Source organism: Schizosaccharomyces octosporus (assembly GCF_000150505.1).
Source record: "Schizosaccharomyces octosporus yFS286 unplaced genomic scaffold supercont6.2, whole genome shotgun sequence".
Taxonomy (NCBI): domain Eukaryota; kingdom Fungi; phylum Ascomycota; class Schizosaccharomycetes; order Schizosaccharomycetales; family Schizosaccharomycetaceae; genus Schizosaccharomyces; species Schizosaccharomyces octosporus.
Window position 1 is genome coordinate 1,320,176 of NW_013185620.1, and position 20,765 is coordinate 1,340,940.

The 20,765-nt window shown below is 38.8% G+C and overlaps 10 protein-coding genes across 10 annotated transcripts; 7 read left to right on the forward strand and 3 right to left on the reverse strand.

Annotated features, from left to right (window-relative positions):
- Positions 1-350: 350 nt before the first annotated feature.
- SOCG_00011 (mRNA export protein Mep33) lies at positions 351-1,920 on the reverse strand. Its single transcript, XM_013162431.1, has one exon. The coding sequence runs from the start codon at positions 1,759-1,761 to the stop codon at positions 859-861; it is 903 nt and encodes a 300-aa protein (XP_013017885.1). The 5' UTR covers positions 1,762-1,920; the 3' UTR covers positions 351-858.
- SOCG_00014 (uncharacterized protein) lies at positions 1,857-8,076 on the reverse strand. Its single transcript, XM_013162434.1, has one exon. The coding sequence runs from the start codon at positions 8,062-8,064 to the stop codon at positions 5,980-5,982; it is 2,085 nt and encodes a 694-aa protein (XP_013017888.1). The 5' UTR covers positions 8,065-8,076; the 3' UTR covers positions 1,857-5,979.
- SOCG_00012 (sulfate adenylyltransferase) lies at positions 2,692-4,618 on the forward strand. The gene has a single exon (XM_013162432.1). It carries the CDS (start codon positions 2,835-2,837, stop codon positions 4,305-4,307), a length of 1,473 nt encoding a protein of 490 aa, XP_013017886.1. The 5' UTR covers positions 2,692-2,834; the 3' UTR covers positions 4,308-4,618.
- On the forward strand, positions 4,573-5,509 carry SOCG_00013 (membrane protein Mgr2). The gene is made up of 2 exons (XM_013162433.1): positions 4,573-4,887; positions 4,932-5,509. Exons 1-2 carry the CDS (start codon positions 4,854-4,856, stop codon positions 5,249-5,251), a joined length of 354 nt encoding a protein of 117 aa, XP_013017887.1. The 5' UTR covers positions 4,573-4,853; the 3' UTR covers positions 5,252-5,509.
- A 197-nt stretch (positions 8,077-8,273) lies between the features above and the next one.
- SOCG_00015 (uncharacterized protein) lies at positions 8,274-12,017 on the reverse strand. The gene has a single exon (XM_013162435.1). The coding sequence runs from the start codon at positions 10,412-10,414 to the stop codon at positions 8,450-8,452; it is 1,965 nt and encodes a 654-aa protein (XP_013017889.1). The 5' UTR covers positions 10,415-12,017; the 3' UTR covers positions 8,274-8,449.
- Positions 10,811-11,846, forward strand: SOCG_00016 (DASH complex subunit Ask1; the record flags this gene model as incomplete). Its single annotated transcript, XM_013162436.1, has 3 exons — positions 10,811-10,827; positions 10,878-11,025; positions 11,088-11,846. 3 exons carry the CDS (start codon positions 10,811-10,813, stop codon positions 11,844-11,846), a joined length of 924 nt encoding a protein of 307 aa, XP_013017890.1.
- Positions 12,018-12,065: 48 nt separating the features above from the next.
- On the forward strand, positions 12,066-12,854 carry SOCG_00017 (trafficking protein Pga2). The gene has a single exon (XM_013162437.1). It carries the CDS (start codon positions 12,122-12,124, stop codon positions 12,515-12,517), a length of 396 nt encoding a protein of 131 aa, XP_013017891.1. The 5' UTR covers positions 12,066-12,121; the 3' UTR covers positions 12,518-12,854.
- A 112-nt stretch (positions 12,855-12,966) lies between these two features.
- Positions 12,967-14,791, forward strand: SOCG_00018 (actin cortical patch protein; the record flags this gene model as incomplete). The annotated part of the gene is made up of 2 exons (XM_013162438.1): positions 12,967-13,002; positions 13,052-14,791. 2 exons carry the CDS (start codon positions 12,967-12,969, stop codon positions 14,789-14,791), a joined length of 1,776 nt encoding a protein of 591 aa, XP_013017892.1.
- A 409-nt stretch (positions 14,792-15,200) lies between these two features.
- On the forward strand, positions 15,201-15,704 carry SOCG_00019 (60S ribosomal protein L26). Its single transcript, XM_013162439.1, has one exon. It carries the CDS (start codon positions 15,293-15,295, stop codon positions 15,671-15,673), a length of 381 nt encoding a protein of 126 aa, XP_013017893.1. The 5' UTR covers positions 15,201-15,292; the 3' UTR covers positions 15,674-15,704.
- Positions 15,705-16,355: 651 nt separating this feature from the next.
- On the forward strand, positions 16,356-20,480 carry SOCG_00020 (OPT oligopeptide transporter Isp4). The gene has a single exon (XM_013162440.1). The coding sequence runs from the start codon at positions 17,770-17,772 to the stop codon at positions 20,194-20,196; it is 2,427 nt and encodes an 808-aa protein (XP_013017894.1). The 5' UTR covers positions 16,356-17,769; the 3' UTR covers positions 20,197-20,480.
- Positions 20,481-20,765: the final 285 nt, after the last annotated feature.

A 20,765-nucleotide genomic window follows, 5' to 3' on the forward strand; every position in this document is an offset into this window, starting at 1 on the left:
TTTCGAAACGAACGGCCAAATTCCATAGAAATCTTTATGAATCAACAGATGCCAAGCCAAAACACAGCACGCTCCCTTTCATCGCATTAAATAACGAGATACAGGATATTCGCTATTTACAGTAATGCATGTATGATTGGTGAAAGTTGCTTTACATAGCTATAAAATTGAAAAGGCAATGAAAAAGACAATAACAAAATTTATCAAACATGAATAAGCTTACAAATCTTTACAAGTGCAAGTAGACAAAAAGACTGTTCGCTTCACCTATATGAACAGAAACATACTTAATTCGTAAACTTGGAAATTCCTGTCTGTACCTACTATGCATACGATCGACGCAAAACAGGTTAGGAGCAAAACCGATGAACAAGTTATTACAGCTTGCAAGAATATTTTATTTTCCAATACATTCATTATAACGCCGAAGCATAAACTACCAAGAGGCAAACTTGTTATACTATTCTTGTTTCAAACATATAACAAAATCACCTCCTGTCGACTTTTTTCTTAAGCTATCCAACTTTTCCATAGCTTTATTTGTGAAAAACAAGTTGCCCTCTATCTTCACTAAATGAAATCTCCAGTCAGGATACCCAATAAAAAAGCCAATCCAAACAACATAGACAACCAATTAACATCAACACTCCTTATAAACCATAGAATATTAACAATAAAACAAAAAACGAATGAACCCATTCTTTTTTCTTTCGCTTCTTATAGTACAAAAGGGGAGAGAAAAAAGATAAATAAAACACCTGCGAAATAGGCTCATTCTAAAACACCGCAACAATCAATTTTTTTTAATTTTTAGATAATTATATCAAAACTTAAAAAAAATTAGAGTTTATAAAATGTCTAAGCAGTAGCAGCATTATTTTCTTGAGAGTCTCGCAAAGCCTCTGTTTCACGACGGAGGGCTGAGAAGTCCCAGTTCTCTTCATTCTCAGCATCACCTACATCCTTCACCTTACTACCATTACGTTCAAAGAATTCACGACCAGTGATGTTACCTCTACCGGTAGGACGGTTCTTGCGACGTTCTTCAGATTCTTTGTTCAAACGGTCTTGACGCCTGTCACACCATTGCTTGAAGTTTTCTTCAGTGACACGAGTAAGGTTTGGACCTAAGCGATAACGCTCAATCTCAATAAAGGCTTCCAAGCTAATCTCCTCCTTGTCGTTGTCAATCTTCTTCTTGTCACGGGCTAAAACGTAGCCATGGGGCAAAGAATGCTTGTAAATACAAGCCATGTTGCCATTAGGACATTGCCAAAGCCAGCCATATTTGCCTTGTTCGCAAGCTTCCAAAAAGAACTTGCAAACAATGTCGGTATTTGTCCAAGGACGTTTTTCAGGAGGCAAATCGGTTTGTCGATCACGCACATCGGTGTAGTAGTCGATCTTTTGCGATTCCTTAACTTCTTCTTTGCGCGTAATAAATTGCTGGTTATTATGCTTGTTGGGTAGAGCATTGAACAAGGCGGAAACTTCTGCCTTTGCCTGTTCAGAAGCTTTCTTTTCTTCTTCACGGCGCTTACGCATAACCTCTTGACGCTTAGCCTCTTTACTGTTGGTGCTACCAGCATTTTGTTCGATTTGTCTAATCTTGGTTTGCACTTTGGTAGATTTGTTTTTGTTTTTTAGACCAAAAGTGGCATCAGCGGCCTTTTTCATAGGATCTTTTTTTGGTTTAGGCTCCTGGGCCTTGTTCTTTCCCTGGGCTTTTCCTTTTCCTTCAGCTGCTTTTTTAGGTGGCATCTTGAGCAGTTTAAGTTATCTTTTTTTAAAAAAAGTTGAACAAAATATATAAGCGCTGTGTGTTCTTTGTAAGGGATACGAAAAGAGGGTAAGGTGGAAGATAATGGGGAAAGTGGGTAAAGACAGAAAAAAAAAAGTTGCAACTTTGCGATGTCAATTGCATAAGAGAATAGGATGCGTTTAATACGATTCGAACCTAGTGCCACAATAATGTTGAATCATTATTTCGCCTCGTTGACTTGTTTAGTGAGCAACAAACCTACGTAAATTAAAGCTCGTTTTACATGCATGTCTATATTCGTATATATATTACTATAAGCATTAGGTGCTTATATAAAGTGTTCCAACGCATACCATTAAATATATATACGCATATGCTATTATTAAAAGTGTATGCTTATATTTAAAAGGAATGATTAAAGGCGAATTCTTCGGTCGTAGGTAGTAGTACTTATCGGAAGAAGATATTTAAAGAATTACATTGCAGGCCTACTCGTGGGTTACGAGATAGAATCTTAAAAGAAAATGAAACGAGATTCATTCTCAACAGAATCCTTTGATTATTTTTTTATATATTCAATAATGTATCGAAGTTAAGAAAGATAAAAAACAGCTTACACTCTTATCAGATGAGACTCTTGCTCCAAAGAATCGTCCGTTCACCAAAAGTCGGGTTGAAGAAGACTTTGGAAGGAATTCGAAATGAATTCAATGAAAAAAAGTAAAACGAAACATTAATAGAAAGCAATAGTTAATTTTTCAAGGAAACGTTACTCTTAGTAAAATATAAGAATTGTCGCTTCATGGAAATAAAGTTAGAATAAGATTCCGTAAAGCGAAATTAAGAGAAATCACGACATTGTGACTATTCATTTGCAAAATGAGCTAATCGTATTCCGACAGATTTCAATGGGTAGGGAAAAGATTTAATTTCAGCGGTTAGCTATTTTTGAGAATTGGTTTCCTTTAACCTCCTCTTTGCAATAGTAAAATTCCTTCCACTGGAGCATAGCCTGCAAAGATACGAATTACTTTTTTGTCTATACCACTTTTGAAAAGAAACCAGCATTACCATGAGTCAAGTTGTTATGAAGGATCTCTTTGCTAGAGACGCTCCTCTACGCGAACAACTCAACAAAGAAGCAGCATCTTTGCCAAAGATCGTGTTGTCGGAACGTCAATTCTGTGATCTTGAACTAATTTTAAATGGCGGCTTCAGTCCTTTGGAGGGATTTATGACTCAAGAGGATTACCAAAGTGTCGTTCATAACTTGCGCTTGAAGTCTGGTGCCGTATTCCCCATTCCCGTTACCTTGGATGTTAGTGAAAAGGTAGCCGAATCCATCAAGACCTCAGACCGCGTCTCTCTTTTGGATCCTAGAGACGAACAGACAATCTTGGCCATTCTCACCGTTGACGACAAGTACGTGCCTGACAAGGTTGTTGAGGCTGAAAAGGTTTTCGGAGCTAATGACCGTGCCCACCCTGCTGTAGAATACTTATTCGGTACTGCAGGTGATGTTTACCTTGGTGGTAAGCTTCAAGCCGTTAACCCCATCCGCCACTTTGACTTTGTTGCCTACCGTTATACGCCTTCAGAACTCCGTTCTGAGTTTGAGCGTAACAACTGGAAGCGTGTCGTTGCCTTCCAAACTCGTAACCCTATGCACCGTGCCCACCGTGAACTTACAGTACGTGCTGCTAAGCAACACTCTGCCCGTGTGTTGATTCATCCTGTTGTGGGTATGACCAAGCCAGGTGACATTGATCACTTTACCCGTGTTCGCGTTTATGAAGCCATTCTCCAACGTTATCCCAAGGGATCTGCTAAGCTTTCCCTTCTTCCCTTGGCTATGCGTATGGCTGGTCCTCGTGAGGCCTTATGGCATGCCATCATTCGTAAAAACTATGGTGCTAGTCATTTCATTATTGGCCGTGATCATGCTGGTCCTGGAAAGAACAGCCAAGGCCAAGACTTTTATGGCCCCTATGACGCTCAATACTTGGTTGAGCAATACTCCCATGAAATTGGAATTAGTATTGTTCCTTTCCAAATGATGACCTACTTGCCTGAGGAGGATATTTACAAGCCTGTTGACCAAGTTGAAGCCGGTACTCGTACTCTCAACATTAGCGGTACCGAACTTCGTCGTCGTCTTCTTACAGGTGCTCACATTCCTGAGTGGTTCTCTTATCCTCAAGTCGTATCGATTTTGCGTCAATCTTATCCCCCAAAGTTTGCCCAAGGTTTCGTTTTGGCCGTCCCTGCTACCGCAGATAAGCTCGTCCCTAGTGCTTTGGTTTCTGCACTCAATGAAGATGGTCGTCGCCACGTAAGCTCTATTCCCCGTTTAGACGCTACTACTTTTTCTTTTGCCCAAGAACTTCAACGTGCCGGTGCCGCTGTAGTTGTTTCTTTGGCCGAGGCTGACAAGTCCATCCAAATTCCAGCCAACTGGGTTCAAGTCAACGTTGGCCACGATGAAAGTGTCTCTGAAGTCACTTTTACCGTTCTTTCCAAGTTGTCCGATGAGGGCTATTTGTAAGGAGTAATTTCGTAAGATTGAAGGTTACAACATTCCTTCTTCCTTGAGTTTAACATGAAAGAATTCACTCATGAAACATATAAAAGACCACGTTAATATCTCACTTTCTTTATACCAATCTTTTGATTATTGATTCCCTTGTTTATTCATGTTCGATTTTGGTATACAAAATCAAATTCCCTTCTCTCATAGGTTGTTAGGAAAATAAACTGTTCGAATTGTAAGTTTGAATAATTTTCTTCACTTTTGCAAATAACATCATAACAGTAAATTTATAATAAAACGGGCTAGCCGACTATTGAAGTTCGAGTGGGAAAAGCATAAAATCCATTGTATTTAGCCAGAACATTCATAGATCCTGTGTTATAAAATAAAGTAATATATATATATATCGTCAAGAATAGAATACTCATTTTACAGCTTTTGTAGTCTAAATTAGATTTACTATTCACCATGCTTTCTCGAGGGTTACTTACCAACCCTTCGCCTGAAACAAGGAAACCGCCATATCTCAAAAAAGGTACCACCCGATACTAAATTACAAAAATGCAAGCTGTTCAACCTTCTACTACCGATAAGCGTAAGTCAAATATATAATGAGTATTTTCTAATGGAGTCTTGTAGTTAAGATGGGAGCTATAATGGGATCGGCTGCTGGACTTGGTATTGGTTTCCTTTTCGGTGGCATGGCCGTATTGCGATATGGACCTGGTCCTCGCGGCTTTTTAAGAACCTTAGGTCAGTATATGCTTACTTCTGCCGCTACTTTTGGTTTCTTCATGTCCATCGGTTCGGTCATTCGTAACGAGGATATTCCTCAGTTGGGTTACAAAGGTTCTGACTGGTCTCCAAAATTAATGCAACAACGTTCCATTTATGATCGAATTTTAGCAGAAAGCTCCCGTCGTGAGAAGATTGCATCTAACGCTTCCAAGTCGGAGTAATTCCATACCCATCATTCTTTGTCCAATTTCAGAAAGAAGGAATTTAAGTATCAACTGATTGTTTTTGGCAGAAAAAACTACAGAAAGCTAATCTTTTTTTGTATTTCCCATTGCTTTAATGTTAGGCTTAATTGAACAGGAAAAAAAAAAGGAAAGAAAAAAATACTATTAGTAGTATATACATAAAGAATGCTGAAATAAATCTTTTAACATTATCAAAAAGACCACAATGTTATATAATAAGCAAGTATTTTCGTCTGGTACTGCAGTAGAATCAAGACTTTTCTTCTATGTTTTCTAAATAAAAAGAAAAGGAAGATTGAATTATGCAAAAGAATTTTATTTAAATATTCACATAGTTTTTACTACCATGGAATATTGAATGCAAAGAATCAAAATTAAAAAGAGCGTAAAGTGTATTAAATGCTAAATGAGAATGAGTGTTTGATCATTGCAGTTGCCAAGAAAAAGAAAATGAATGAAATGAGATGAGATGAGGAAAAAAAATAAAAGAAAATAATCAATCAGTCTTTTCAGATGAGTATTTTTGTGCAAAGCATATTTGCTGATGCACATTGACCAAAGGAATGCTTGTTTGCAACTGACTGACTTTTAAAGGACTTCCTAAACATAAAGAAATAAGTTCAAAAAAAAAAAAAAAGCTTAGAAAGACTCGCAATGTATAATACGACAAAAAAGTGGTTTAAGTTATCTTCCGTGGATGAAACTTATTCTGTGTTGGTTGCAGCGTTTGATTCTAGGTGATTTTCTGAAGCAGGTAGAGCATCAATTTCTTCTTCATGATCGATTTTGTCATTTGGCAGTTGTTGATTTATAGATGCTCGATTTTCCGTTTCCCCATTTAAAGGATGCGGAGAATCATTTTCATTCATCCCTTCTTTATTAGGTGATTCAGATACTGAAACAAATCCAGTATCTACCTCATCAACTTTATTTGCCTTCTCAGCTCCGTTCTGTTCAGCTCGAAAGTCAAAAAGTCCAAGGTCCATCTTCTTATCAGAATCCAAGTTTGCGAACATTTCTTCTACCTGAAGTTGTCTGAGAGTAAGATCATTTACAGTATCCCGGTTTCGCTCATGCTGTTCTTTCTCTAACTCCAAAGTATTTATACGAGAATGTAACAGCTCGTTTTCTCTTCTTAAAACATCCAAATGTTTTTGTGTTTCCCCTTCAAAAGGCTCCGTGGATGTTCCTGCTTGAGAATTCATTGCTTTAACAACACTAAGTTCTGCTTGCATGGCGGTTCGTTCATCACGTAGACTATTTACTAACTTCTTTGTGAACTCATTAGACTCTTTCTGCTGCTCATAGTCTAACCGTAGCTGGGAAATTTGAGCAAGGAGATCTTTCTCCAGAAGCTTGTTCGTTTTCTTTTCGTTTTCTAGCTCGGCTATTCTGGACTCAAGTAATAATGTGTTCTGTTGTAATTCATATTTCTCGCCATACAGTAATGAGCATTGGGAATGGAGGTTTTGGATGACCTCAAAGGACGAAGTTTGCTTCTCCTCATCCCTCAATAGATTGTTGGACCCGTTGGATTCAGGAACAGACCCAGGAACAACATTCGAGTTTGAAACATCCTCGGTAGTATGTCCAACTTTTCGGAGTTCTGTCTGAAGAAACTGAACCTGCTCATTTTGAGCATCAACAACTTTTCCAAGTTCATTAATTTTTTTAATGTTGTCTTGTTTAGTAATATCCAAAAGTTCTTGGTTAGTACTATGAAGTTGCTTAACTCTTTGATATTTGGTAAACAAACAATTCAGCAAGACAGCAAAAGACTCAACGTCAAAGCTGGGTTTCAAATGCATTTGCACGTGTTCTAAATCATAGGGGTCTATTTGCAAGTCCTTTTGTTCAATCTCCTGTTGGAACAAACGGCTCAATGCTTTCCAAAAACTCAGTATAGAACGAGGAGCAATATCTTTCGCATCGGCTTCCTCCTCAATTTTTTTTTCGCGCATTCCTTTTAGTAGAATTTCAAGATGTCTAACTTGTTCTAATAATTTCTCTCCACTAGTCATGTCAACGACATTCACTACGGAAGGTTCGTGCACAAATGAACCCATGGAATGCACCGTCTCGAGCATCCATTCCATACGTTCCACAAGTTGTTGTATTTCTTCATGATTCATTACTTCTTCCTCTTCTTCCTCTAGTTTTTTATCATCATCCTCACGTTTCTCGGATACCGCATTTGAAGCGTTTGGTTGTTCACCGTTTTTCGGCTGTTTCTTGATTTCACGAATGCAAACAGCAACCATATGCTTAAGCAAAAAAAAATAAAGCTCTGATAGCTTTCGCTCAATTACCCATATTTTTGATGAGAGTTCTCGTACCTTTCTAGAACACTGTTCGTAATGCTCGATGGTACTTTGTTTATGTTTACCTTTTTTCTCCTTGGTTTGCGCAAGCATCAAATTTTTGGCAGCTTCACGAATCTTTGCTTCCACTGCGAGTTTTTTTACTGATATATCCAAATTTCCTCGCATTACCTTGATCTTCTTCTTAATCTCTTCAACCTCTTTACCGTTCAAGCATTCGAAATGGCTTGCATCTTTAATAGCTGACGAGACGAGTAAGTCTTGCATATCGTTAGGTAATGAATCATTTTCAGCATGTTCTTTTTCTCTTGAACCCCTCCGGTTGTACTTAAAATTTGGATCAAACGGATTAAACACCTGCGTGGTTAATAGAACACCAGAGGAAGGAGGTTCGGGGTTTCCATATTTTTCCTTTAATTCTGGTTCATAACTTTGTGTGGTCATACATGTTCCTCCATTCATATCCATACCTCACTTTGGTTCACAGATATTTGTTTGTTTACACCTACCCTAATATTTAAATAATTTCTGTTCCCATGACAACAAAGTCTGTAAACAACCCAAATGTTTATTTACAACTATGACTTGAGCGCTTCATAGAGAAATCATAAAGCAAAACGTTAAATTGAAACAAGTACTTTTAGCGATTATTATGCTGATTGAATACACCTCCATTTTGCTGGATTCATATAAGAGAAAAAGAAATTATCAACATTAATTCTTAAAAACCTAACGTATTTTGTTATCTATATAGGTTAAACAATCGTAAATTTCTAACGCTTTGGCATTCAGACTTTCAGCTTTCGTATTTTAAAGCCGTGAATGTAAGGCGAAAACTTGAATGCATAGACACTCAAACTTGCTGCATAATCATTTCTTGGAGATTTGAGGTACTTTTGACGGGTTGCACCAAATTGTTTTCCGTATAAGTTTTGAAGTAGTCCATTTGATAGTCAAGAAAACCGTAATACTTGTCAAGGTGAATCAGATGAGGAAAAGATCTGCCAAGAAACTCCAAGTGTTGAATTATAAGGAGCCAGTTTTGAGCAGACCGAGATGGAGCACTTCTCAAAAGAGCCTGTGTTTTTGAATCATATATTGTAAAATCTCTATCAATGTAGAAAAAAGAAGTAGCAGTAGCCGTTTTCACACCAACTAAACGTGGTTGGTTTTCAACGCAAAAGAAGGCCGAAATAGGGACCGTGTGAAGTTTGGGATGTCCAATTCGACAATTAATCACTTGCCGTTTCCAGAGAGACAATAAGGGATCAGTTTCTTGTTTTGACGAAAAGTCAGCGAGTTCAACCCAAAGGGCACGCCTTTGACTCGAAGGTAGACTCTCCATAAGATCCAGATCATAAAGAAATTTAGAAGGATTTTGTTTCAATTCGGTCTTATACGCAATTTCATCTTCCCTACCTTTGGGCGATTGGAAATCTCTTGCCCTTGCTATTGTACGATGAATCTCAAAATTCCTTTTCTGCAATTCGTTTGGAAAGATTAAAGCAATAAATCGAGTTTCCATATAAGCAATTTCTCGAATAGAGTTAGGCCTGTCCGGTTTATTTTGTTCGATTGTACTGTCTTCAACAATGAAAGGGATATTTTGAATATCTTCAACCTTGAAAGGCATCTGCTCCCAGTGAACTAATCGTTCTTCTTGTGTTTTTCGAAATGTCCAACGGTAAGCCTTTTGTTGAATATTAAATAAAGCAAGTTCTTTAGGTGTGTATTCAAACCTTTCTAAAGGAAGAAGACTATCATCCGTAAATACGAAATAATAAGTATTTTTAAGAGTATGTCCAGCAATCATGTCATTGTTTTTTCCAAGTTCAGCATATGAATCGAGAATCTCTTTGCGTTTCGATTCATTACCTAAATGATAATCCGGAGTTTCAGAATCGGTCAAAAACAGACTAGAGTCTTCAGTTCTCATCACTGAAGCTGAGGTTTCCTCGCGTATGGCCTCTAGCTGAGATACCGCTCGTAGACGATCGTTCGTTTCCTGCACCTGAACAGAATGACTTAAAGACTTGGTGTTTTGATTAGTCGACGCCGATTTGACACTTTCAGCAGTAGGTCCAACGGAAGAGCCTTCACGGACAGATGCCTGAGAGCTGCGGAAATCAGAAAAACTTGAATTTGGCGTAGAAGCTGATAGCTTTTCTGATAAAGCAGCATGGGCCTTTGCTGATGCAACTCTTGGTCCATCGGGCATCTGCTTTTCATGTTGAAAAACGAAACCACAATCAGGGCCATCTAATAGATACTTCCTGAGAAGGTACATGAATTTCACATCATAATCTTTGACATCAACATTGGGATCTGTTAGCACCAGGTTGTCCCTGATTTCATCAAAACCTCCAATTTGTTTAAGGACAGGTACGTACACTGGGTCATCGATTGGTTCATTAAAAGAGCCAGTTGAGTTAGTTTCAACAGTCAAAGGTAAAGAACTGCTTGTACTAAACTGAAGAGCTTGATATATCTTACTGGCCCCTCTGGAAAAGATCGATGAATTACCCTCAGTAGTTTGACTCAATCCTGCGTCCGTAGAAGCAGACTTTGGGGGAATAGTACTGAGGTTAGTATTGGAGAATGATGGACTCAATCTTGCATCCGTGGAGGCAGACTTTGGGGGAACAGTACTAAGATTGGTATTGGAGAAGGATAGTCCTAGATTGCGACTTGAAGGTCTGTCGTGAACAGCGGTACTAGCACCATCTGAGGATGCAGTGTTTAGTCGATTGTGGCTTCCGCCATTCAGGTGCAATTCATCATTGCTAAAGGATTTGCCAATCTCCAATCCATTCTTCATCTTTTTAATCCCTTTAGGTACTGGCAGAAGACAGGTATAATGGTTGTTTACATCTTTCTTAAATAGCGCAACAACAATAAACTGTGAACAAAATAAACATTGTCGAGCCAAAAATCAAATTCGTAAATAAAACCAATATAACATTCAATAAAACAGATATGGAAAAGCAAAACAAAGCAACTCTATAGAAACACATTCACATATGAGACTTTGTTATGTGACGTAGAACACACAGATATAAATAAATGATTAAATTCTTCATTGATTTTTTTTTTAAGAATCTATAGCTATTTCTTTTCTTTTCTTTCGCTTCATTTCATTTCGGTTCTTCAATCTGTACTAGACTTATCCGTAGCAGTGAAGTGAAAGAAAAATCATTTCGTAAATGCTTAGTCCATGAGTCAACTGGAAAGGTATAAAGAAAGAAAAAAGGAATATATTCTAACTGAGAATGGTTTTTTAGATTAGAAAGATTGGAACAATCTATTACATTGGCATTATACGAAATTGATGCCAATTTCGCGAAATGCAATCGAACAGTGTCAACTCGGATTCTTCCAGTCGTCGAGAACTACGCAAAAAGCTGCAATAATATATGGGAGTCATCAAAGGTGTGTATGATAAAGATATAAAGTGTCTGGTTGATTTACGTGGAAGTTGCTAATGCAAATAGTTTTGGAAGCAATTCTTTGAAGCAAGCGCAAGTGTCTCTCTTTCTGGAGTTGAAGAACCAGTTCAAGGGCAAGAGAAGCAAAAAGAAGACTTTGTTCCCTCTGATTTAAAATATATGAGCAGTACGGATCCCAAAATTGAGGAAAACGAGGATACCACAGAGATGTTTTACCAAAACGTTCCTTCTTCTTTTAGACAAGAGGCGTTTGAACCAAAAGAAGTCAAGGATGAACAAGTTACTCAGTCTACTCCTAAGAAAGACACAACCTTTGAAAATCTCTCATTGGAAAATGCATCGCTAACGCCGATACCTGCACGCTTGCAAACACCAGCTAGAAAGATCAATACTGCCAATCCTCAGCACACTGGACGTAGTGCTCTATTGCATAGAGTACTGGATACAAACTGGCACGTCCAAGTAACTCCCCACGAAAGGAAGAAATACGAAGACATGGACATTGATTCTTCTCCGTTAATGTCTCCTTCCCCAATTGCCATGAAAATGGAAACGATTTCAACGCCTGGAGAAAAAGCATCAAAATCGGCTTTGTCTATGTTTTCAGAATTCGAACATGAAAGCAACGATAGTCTTATGCCAAATGGAATGTCACCTCCAAAAACAATTCAGTTTAGTCCCCATTCTTTAGGTGATTCATTCCATCCAACAGATGGTGAGCGAAGTCTTTCCTTACAAAGGAAATTCGATGCCTTAAACGATTCCAATGAAAATATGGTAAAAGAGGAAAGTTGGGAACTTTAGATAGTTCGGCTGTGCATTATCATTTTTTGTAATTTTTATGACTTTCTATTATTTTTATGGATACCCTTTCATTTTTATTTCCAGATTTTAATTACTTCTGTTTGTTTATTTTATTGCATATTGCAAGGTAGGCTCGTTATATCATATTGTGGTTCTTACTAGCAAGTCCGGAGAAGCCGGTAGAAATAAGTACGGAGGGAGTGATTTTAGCTGTGGATAATTCCAACTTCTAAAAAGTCTCAATTCTACACAGGTTCCCTTAATTTGGATAAAACATGAATATTGATGTTAGTGGTTATTTACGATCCTACACAATAAGGGATTGGATTCGTATCTGCATCTACATTTGTGGGTATCTTCTATTACGGCCATATTTGATGAAAATTGGAGCCAAGCTTCAGGAGAAGGGCCACAAGAAAGCGGAAGAACAAGGTGCCAATATTGACTCTGAATTAACACACGGGAAAACAGCCAAGTTCCATGGCGAGTTCGATACTGATGATGAGGATGAAAAGGAGAATCCCGATGCTGAATTCCGCTGGGGCTATTCGGCTCGCAGACGTATTCGCAAGCAAAGAAATGAATACTTTAAAAATCAAGACAAGTCTCCTTTAGATGCGTATGTTGACGATGACAACGATGCTGACATCCAAGAGCACTTAGAAGATTAGGTGTTTGCTTGTTCGATGTAAAGAGGTGTTTTTCTTTTTTTTTGTAGTTTTCTTTCTTTCTTTGATCGTTCAATTCATTGACGGTGTTCGTTCGTTTCTGTTTATCATCCACTGTGTGTTCTTGTATAATTACATAAAGGCTGTTAATCTCTTTGTTGTTCAAAGCGTACTACGTTTACTTGCATTGTTATAATAGAAGAAAAAACCGTTTGTATGGCAAGGTTAGTTATTACCTATTTGATAAATTGACGCTAGTGTTTCATTTCCAATTTTATCTTATACTATGTAAAGTTTCAGTTGAGACGTAGTCGTATAATTTTATTAAATATAAATGAACAAAAGATGAGAAAACAGCATATATATTGGGTCCTTCCAATCGCCCATTGAAGACTTTGTTTACCGTATATCGAATGTTTACGTACACTCCGTATTGGAGTTTGTGAGGTCGAATGTTTGAGCGAACTCTAGGTCTTGATGAAGCTAGCGTAAGTTGGTTTATTCATGTATCGCTCTTTAAAACGACTCTTCATAAAGAGTGAAGAGCTTCCTCGAGAGGTCTCGTCCTCCATTTTGTTAACTTTATTTCCTCAATGCTTCATCAGCTCCTCGGGGAATGGGTTTCAAGGAGAGCCTACTCAAATAGCAGTTCATGTTCAAGGATGGGTTCGAGAGGACCCTAAAGCAAGACCGTTTAGTCGAAAAGATCGAGTAATGTTCAGTTTTCTTCGTCGTTATGTAGGGCTTCCGCCTCAGGATTCTATAGAGCCGAACATGAGCTTTCAGGAAGAAACGATGACATTCGTAGATACTACGCCTTGTATGGAAAGTACAAATGAACCCGTGGAAGGATTAGAAACGAATGGTCATTCGCGAAGTGAACCCAATTTGAAATACCATAAACAAGATTCGAATACTGTGTCCCCGAGTCAATCCAACACCTCGATTCGGTCTAGTTATAGTTTATCCAACTTTGTTCAAAGATTTATGAGTCCTTCCACAATGAGCAATTACATCGCGTCTATAGGACTGAAGAGGTGTGAACACAATTTCATCACTCGGTCGGCAAACTTACTAAGCCGTCCGATCAAGAATGAGACTGTTTTAATAAAAATCTACTCTACAGATGACAGTTTTAAGGAACATTGCGTGGCAGAATTTCAAGTAATCACTGATCAAAATGGATACTTTATATTGAAGGAGATTATTCCGCATTTTAAAACCAGGAATAACAAATTTTCAGTAGAAGCAGTCGCCATTGGTCCTTCATCAACAGATGGGCAAGCTCGCGCTGTGTTGAGTGAGGTTCCTGTTTTGGGTCGCACGGGTGTTTCCATCATTTCTGATATAGATGACACAGTGAAAAATACTAGGGTAGTGGAAGGCTCAAAGAAGGTAGCTGAAAACACACTATTAGCACCTTTGAGTGAACAATACATAGAGGGCGTTTCTGACTGGTTCCGTGTTATGACAAATTTAGGAGCTACTATACATTTTGTAAGCAACTCTCCTTGGCAGCTTTGGCCTATGATTTCTGAATTCTTTGATACTAGCAATATACCGCTCATTGCCTCAATACAGCTGCGACATTTCAGCAGTGTTATACAAAACCTGGTCGAACCTGCGGCCCAGCGCAAACGTGAGGCGCTCTTGCATACCATACGAAATCTTGGTGATCGAAAGCTACTGTTAATTGGTGATAATGGAGAACAAGATTTAGACATTTATGCAGAGATTACGACTTGCTTCCCTGATCGAGTGCTGGGTATACTTATACGGGATGTGCAAACTGATTTTCATGGGAAAGTGCAAGTTAGAGCGCCAAATGACTCTATCCATGTTAATCCTTCTGGTAGTGTGGAAGGAAAGGAAAGCATTGGAGAAGAGATTGGGTCCAAATTGAATCACAAAAAGCCGCACAAAGACGTGGATGTTGAGAATGCTTCAGAGTACTACCAATTGGAGAAAGAACAAGGGACAGAGCCGTCAACGTTTCAACTGCATCGTTATTTTACGTACCGGGTCTTTATGGAGGATAGAAATACAGGGTACAGAAAAGCCAAGACACAAGTAGAGCACGCTGTGACCAGGTTGCCGAATGTTCATTATCTTACACCATGCTCGAATACCAAGTACTCGAATGGAGTGATTCAGGACTGGTATGTTCGGTTGGCGCGTGCACGAGGACAGGTCCCGGAAAAGATACCTATCGTGATGTGGAGAAAGGGCGAAGAATGTGTTTTATTTACAAAAAAGCTGAGTGATGAACATTTATAAGGGGTAAAAGGAAGTGTAAGTCGCAATATGAATTGGACAAAAGAGAGAAAAGATATGTGTTTGAATTGATGACCATCTCATAGACGAAACGGAATACTACAAGAAATGATGATGATTGACGTATGAAATAGGGATTGTAGTAGTGGTGGTAGTAGTACTAGTAGTACTAGTTGTAGGAGGTGTTGTTGTTGTTGTAAATGGAAATAAAAAAATGAATTGATTTATGGATGCTACTATAGAAATGGAAATGGAATGAGAATAGGTAGAAATAGTTGCGCCGCCGGGGGGAGGGGGGGGAATGCAAAGGAAGAGGTAGGATGAGAAGGGAGAATGGAGAAAATGGTGTTTACTAACGCAGTGGACGGCAATACGGTAAGAGAGGAAACAAACGAGGAAACGAAGAAAAGCCCTAACCTAAAGGAAAGAAATGTGACTGTTTCCTGAAGCGACACAAACCTTGAATGAGGGAGAACATGATTTTCACCAGACCCACGACACAAAATGAAGTTCTCCAGGAATGTATCTGACTCTCGCCGCAAGCAGAGAAAGGCTCACTTCGCCGCCCCTTCCTCTGTTCGCCGTGTGTTGATGTCTGCTCCTCTTTCTAAGGAACTTAGAGAGCAATACAACATCCGCTCCCTTCCTGTTCGTCGTGATGACCAAGTCACCGTTGTCCGTGGATCCAACAAAGGCCGTGAGGGCAAGATTACTTCTGTCTACCGTAAGAAGTTCCTCTTGTTAATCGAGCGTGTTACTCGTGAGAAGGCTAACGGAGCCTCTACTCCTCTTGGTATTGATGCTTCCAAGGTTGTCATCAACAAGCTTCACCTTGACAAGGACCGCAAGAACTTGATCCTTCGCAAGGGTGGTAAGGTCGAGTAAATTTTATAAAATGGATTTATTTTGCACTGGATCGTACATGTGGTGGGGGGATGTTGAAAGAAACAAGACAGTAGCGAGTGATTGAGTAAGATGTGTAAGAAGTGGTGAGGAAAAAGGTTATAGAGAGAGAGAGAGAGAGAAGAGAGAAAGGGAGTAAGAAAGAAAAAAAAAGAGATGAAATGAATTAGAATAGGTAGAAAAAAAAGAAATACTGCAGGTTTATCTTGGCGGAAGAAGAAAACTTACTTTTTCTGTCATAAACGTCCTGCGGAGAAGAATTCCTTTCTGCAGACCATTACTAGATGAACGGATGGGTAGTAGATGGTTTGAAGAGAGGGGATATTATGTAGATAGAAAGGAAAGAAAAGATAAAGAGTAGAATAGAATATGTATAATATGTTTAAGAAAGAGCAAATGGTTTTGTAATTACAAGAAACTTTTAAAACTTTTAAAGAATACTTTTACTTTGATTGCTTGTTTGCTTGCTTGCTTATTGTAGCAATGTCAATGTCAAAAAAGTTGATTCTAACACGGTATATACCTTTTGGGTGTTTGAGAGTGTATGATGAATGTTCTCGCTCGAGCTGTCTCTGTATTTGCTTGTCTGACCCTTCTTCTTCCTTCCGGGATTCCTTTCCGTGTTTGCTGCACTGAAACACAAATCTACGGCTCCAGTTCTACGACACGCTATAACGAACCAACCATGCAAGTCTTGATATCTTTTCCTCTAGTATTGCATGCAATCAGTCGATTGAATCAATGAGTACAGGTGGAATTGTCGAAAGATAAAAAAAAAAAAGAAAAGAAAGAAATTAGAACGATGGATACAAAAAGATAAGAATTGCTTTTTCTTTTTTATTTTTCTTTTTATTTTTATTTTATTTTATTTTATTTCCTTTTACGTTTCAACGTGTCTCTCTAAAAAGACACAAGCAAAACAAAAGCAAACCATGAGCAATCACCATCAACCTTTTGCAGCACGCGCGTCGCATACATTCATTCTCCCACTAAAAGCCAAGGATAACGCCAGATAACAAAAGTTTGTTTTCATACTTTAACCATCGTGAATCATATGGTGTAAAGAGAGGAGAAGAGAGGAGAGTAAGGGAAAAGAAATGACCAAAACCTTAATGATGATGATGATCAAGTATCACATGGATGGATAAAAGAATGGGGTTTTTTTTTTGAGTCTAGAGCCAACGAAAACACGTTTGATAAACATGTTGTCTATGCATGGTTGATGATTGCAAGAGGCGATATCCTCGATACATGAAAAGTTTATCGGTTTATCGCTAAGAAATGTAGGTTTTATCGTCATTTAGGTGTTGATTTTGTTTTTATTTGTTTTGATTTGATTCAATGAGTAGAGGAGTAGGAATTCAATTAGAAAACAGGATAAAAAGAAAAGAAGAGAAAAGAAGAGAAAAGAAGAGAAGAGAAGAGAAAAGAAATATCAACCTTTTTTTCCACTTGAACCAAATTCAATCGACTCGACTTGACTCGACTCGACAAGCCCTGTTTTTGTTTACATCCATCTCTCTCTCTCTCTCTCTCTCTCTTAAACATTCGCTTGCTTCTTTATCCAACAACTCGTGTGTGCACGGACTATCTATTGCCTCTGTTTATGGAATTATTAACCTTTTGTTTATCTAGATTAGCTATCTTATCCTCCTTGACATGTGTTTCCCCTCCCTCTACGTTTATGGGGAATCTGCTCTGTTTTACCTGATAGATAATAACCCACAATTCAGAGATGAAGAAAAATAGAGACATAAAAGGCGAGTGTTTCCCTCTTGAATTCAACACCAAAAAAGGAGTTTTATTGTTTCAACAGGATTTTCTTTTTTCTTTTCTTTTTTCCTTTTCTTTTTCTTTTTCTGTTTCTGCGTTTCCTCTTTGAATATCCTTCACATGTTGAATTCATCTGTTTCTTTTCTTCTCTAACTGTATCGGTTTCTTTCTTTCTTTCTTTTTTCTTTACTTTCTTGTTTGTTTTTCTTCTCTTTTCTCGTTTTCCAATTTACAAATTGATTGACGATTAATTTAAAGAAAAAGAAAAAATTCGTCCTTGTACTCTACGACATTCAACATTTCCAATGCCCTCTTCTATTGCTGATGCCTCATTTTCCTCGCCCATAGACTTGTCCTCTTCATCCAACAGAGCTGGAAGAGGAGGAATGGGCGAGGAAATTCATACCTCGACTTCCACTACTTCTTTAAATTCCATCAAAGACCAAAGCAAGGACGCCGCCGAAGTTAACTCTTACGCCGTCAAAGAAAAAAAGGGTCAAAGCTCCTCTCGCTCCTCCGACGATATCGAACAGGGTGATGTTGAAGAAAAAGATTTCGGCGACATCGAAAACGATTCTCCTTATCCCGAAGTTCGTGCCTCCGTTTTACCCACCGATGACCCTTCTCTGCCTTGTAATACCATCCGTATGTGGACCATCGGGTTCATCTTCTCTACTGTCGGTGCCGCCGTTAACATGTTTTTCTCCCTCAGAAACCCTCCCGTTACCATCAGCGTCCTCATCGCCCAACTCATCGCCTACCCTTGTCTCAAGGGTTGGGACTTTATCTTTCCCAACCGTCAATTCCGCATTGGCCGTCTCCGTTTCAACTTCAAACCTGGTCCCTTCAATATGAAGGAACACACTCTCATTGTTATCATGTCTACCGTCTCTTTCGGTAGTGCTTATTCCACAGACATTATCCTTGCTCAACGCGCTTTCTATAAACAACGCTTCGGTTTTGGCTACGAAATCTGTCTCACTCTCGCTACCCAACTCATCGGCTATGGCCTTGCCGGAATTTCCCGTAAAATCTTGGTTCGTCCAGCCGCCATGGTTTGGCCCTCTAATCTTATCAATACTGCCCTTATGAAAACTCTGCATTTACCCAGCAAGGCCGCCTACATAAAAACAGCAAATGGCTGGAACATTTCCGCTTATCGTTTTTTTCTCATCGTCTTTGCTGGTATCTTTTTTTGGACTTGGTTCCCTAATTACATCTTTACCGCCCTTTCTCTTTTTGCTTGGATCACTTGGATCAAACCTAACAGTCCCATTGTCAATCAACTTTTTGGTGAAAGTACCGGTATTTCGTTAGTCCCAGTCACCTTTGACTGGAACTCCATCAGTGGCTACTTGGGTTCTCCTCTTATGTCCCCTGCTAGTGCCATCTGGAATACTTTGATTAGCACCATTCTTTTCTTTTGGATCGTTACTGCTGGTGTCCACTATAGCAACGTCTGGTATGGAAAATACCTTCCCATTTGCAGTAATTCCATTATAGATCATTTTGGAAACTCTTATGATGTTAGTCGCATTCTTACTCCTGATTTCAGACTAGACCTTAAAGCCTTCCAAGAATACTCCCCTCTTTTTATGCCTAGCGCTTCTGCCGTATCATTTGGTCTTTCTTTTGCTTCCATGACTGCAGCTATCTTTCACGTCGCTCTCTACAATGGTAAGGATATCTGGGACCGCCTTCGCAACCCTCCTAAGCAAGACATCCACGAACGTCTTATGGAACAGTACGAAGAAGTCCCCTTTTGGTGGTACTTTACCATATTCATTGTCTTTTTCGGTATGATGATGGGTGTTTGCTATGGATGGCACACTGAAACTCCTGCTTGGGTCGTCATTGTCGGTTTGATTATCGCCATCGTTTGGTTCATACCTATTGGTGTCATTTATGCCATTACTAACGTCGAACTTGGTATGAACGTCTTTACCGAATTTATTGTCGGTTATATGTATCCTGGACATCCTTTGGCAAACATGATCTTCAAGACCGTTGGCTACATTACTCAAGCACAAGCTTTGTCTTTTGTCAGTGATCTCAAGTTAGGCCACTACATGAAGATTCCTCCAAAAATGATGTTTTGGACTCAAACAATCGCTAGTATTTGGGCTTGCTTTGTTCAAATTGGCGTCTTGGATTGGGCTCTTGGTAATATTAAAAACGTGTGCGATCCTAATCAACCCGATGGATACACCTGCCCTTCTGCCAAAACTTTCTTTAATTCCTCCGTTATTTGGGGTGTAATCGGTCCTCAACGTATGTTCTCTGGTCATTATCTTTATGCTGGTTTGCAATACTTTTGGCTCGTCGGTACCCTGTCGACCGTCTTATTTTGGGTTTTATGGAAAAAGTGGCCTCAAAAATGGTGGGGAAAGCTCAATGCTCCTATTATTTTTGGCGGTACGGGAATGTTGCCTCCTGCTACCCCTACCAACTATTTGGTTTGGTGCGGCATTGGCCTTTTCTTCAACCACTATATCAAGAACAGATTCTATGACTGGTGGGCGAAGTATAACTTCAATATGTCGGCTGCCCTCGATACAGGTATGGAGCTGGCTCTCATCCTCATCTTTTTCTGCCTTCAACTGCCCAATGTTAGCTTTCCAAACTGGTGGGGTAATATAGGTGCCTTTAATACTATGGATGCCAGTGGTACTGCCGTTTTACGGACCGTAAATGAAACTGCCGGCGAATTCTTTGGACCTAAATCCTGGTAATATCGACGTTCTTTGATAATTTCCTACCGTTTATAGAGGTGGATTTTTTTGAAAGAAGTCGCTAATTTTAATGTCGGCATATTCTTCTGTCTCTTTTACTTTTATAATAATAGCTTTTTATGCTTCCTTGCTTTAATATGTGTTTGATTCTATTCGCTTCCAACGATTTTATTTATGTGATACATTGTGATATATATAGTTTACTGAATAATAAATTTTTGTTTTACAAAACACTTTGCTTTCCTCATTCTGTGTCAAGTAAACATTCGTATCTGTTTTTTCTTTTTCTACAGAGCTGGCTGACTTGTTTTTGCTCTTTTGAAAAGAATATCCTTTTGCAAGAGGAAGCATTCTCAAAACAAGCTACAATCATGTATCTCCTCTCTTGAAACTATCACCATCAGCTTTGTGACGAGAGTCGTTCCTAAATGATGTCGTTACTTAATTAAAAAATTCCAATCGACCCTCAATCACATCTTTCTACGACGTACAAAAAATTTTAAAAGGTAAAATAAATTTCATAGTACTATTACATTACACCAACTGGGTGATGATGATGATGATGATGA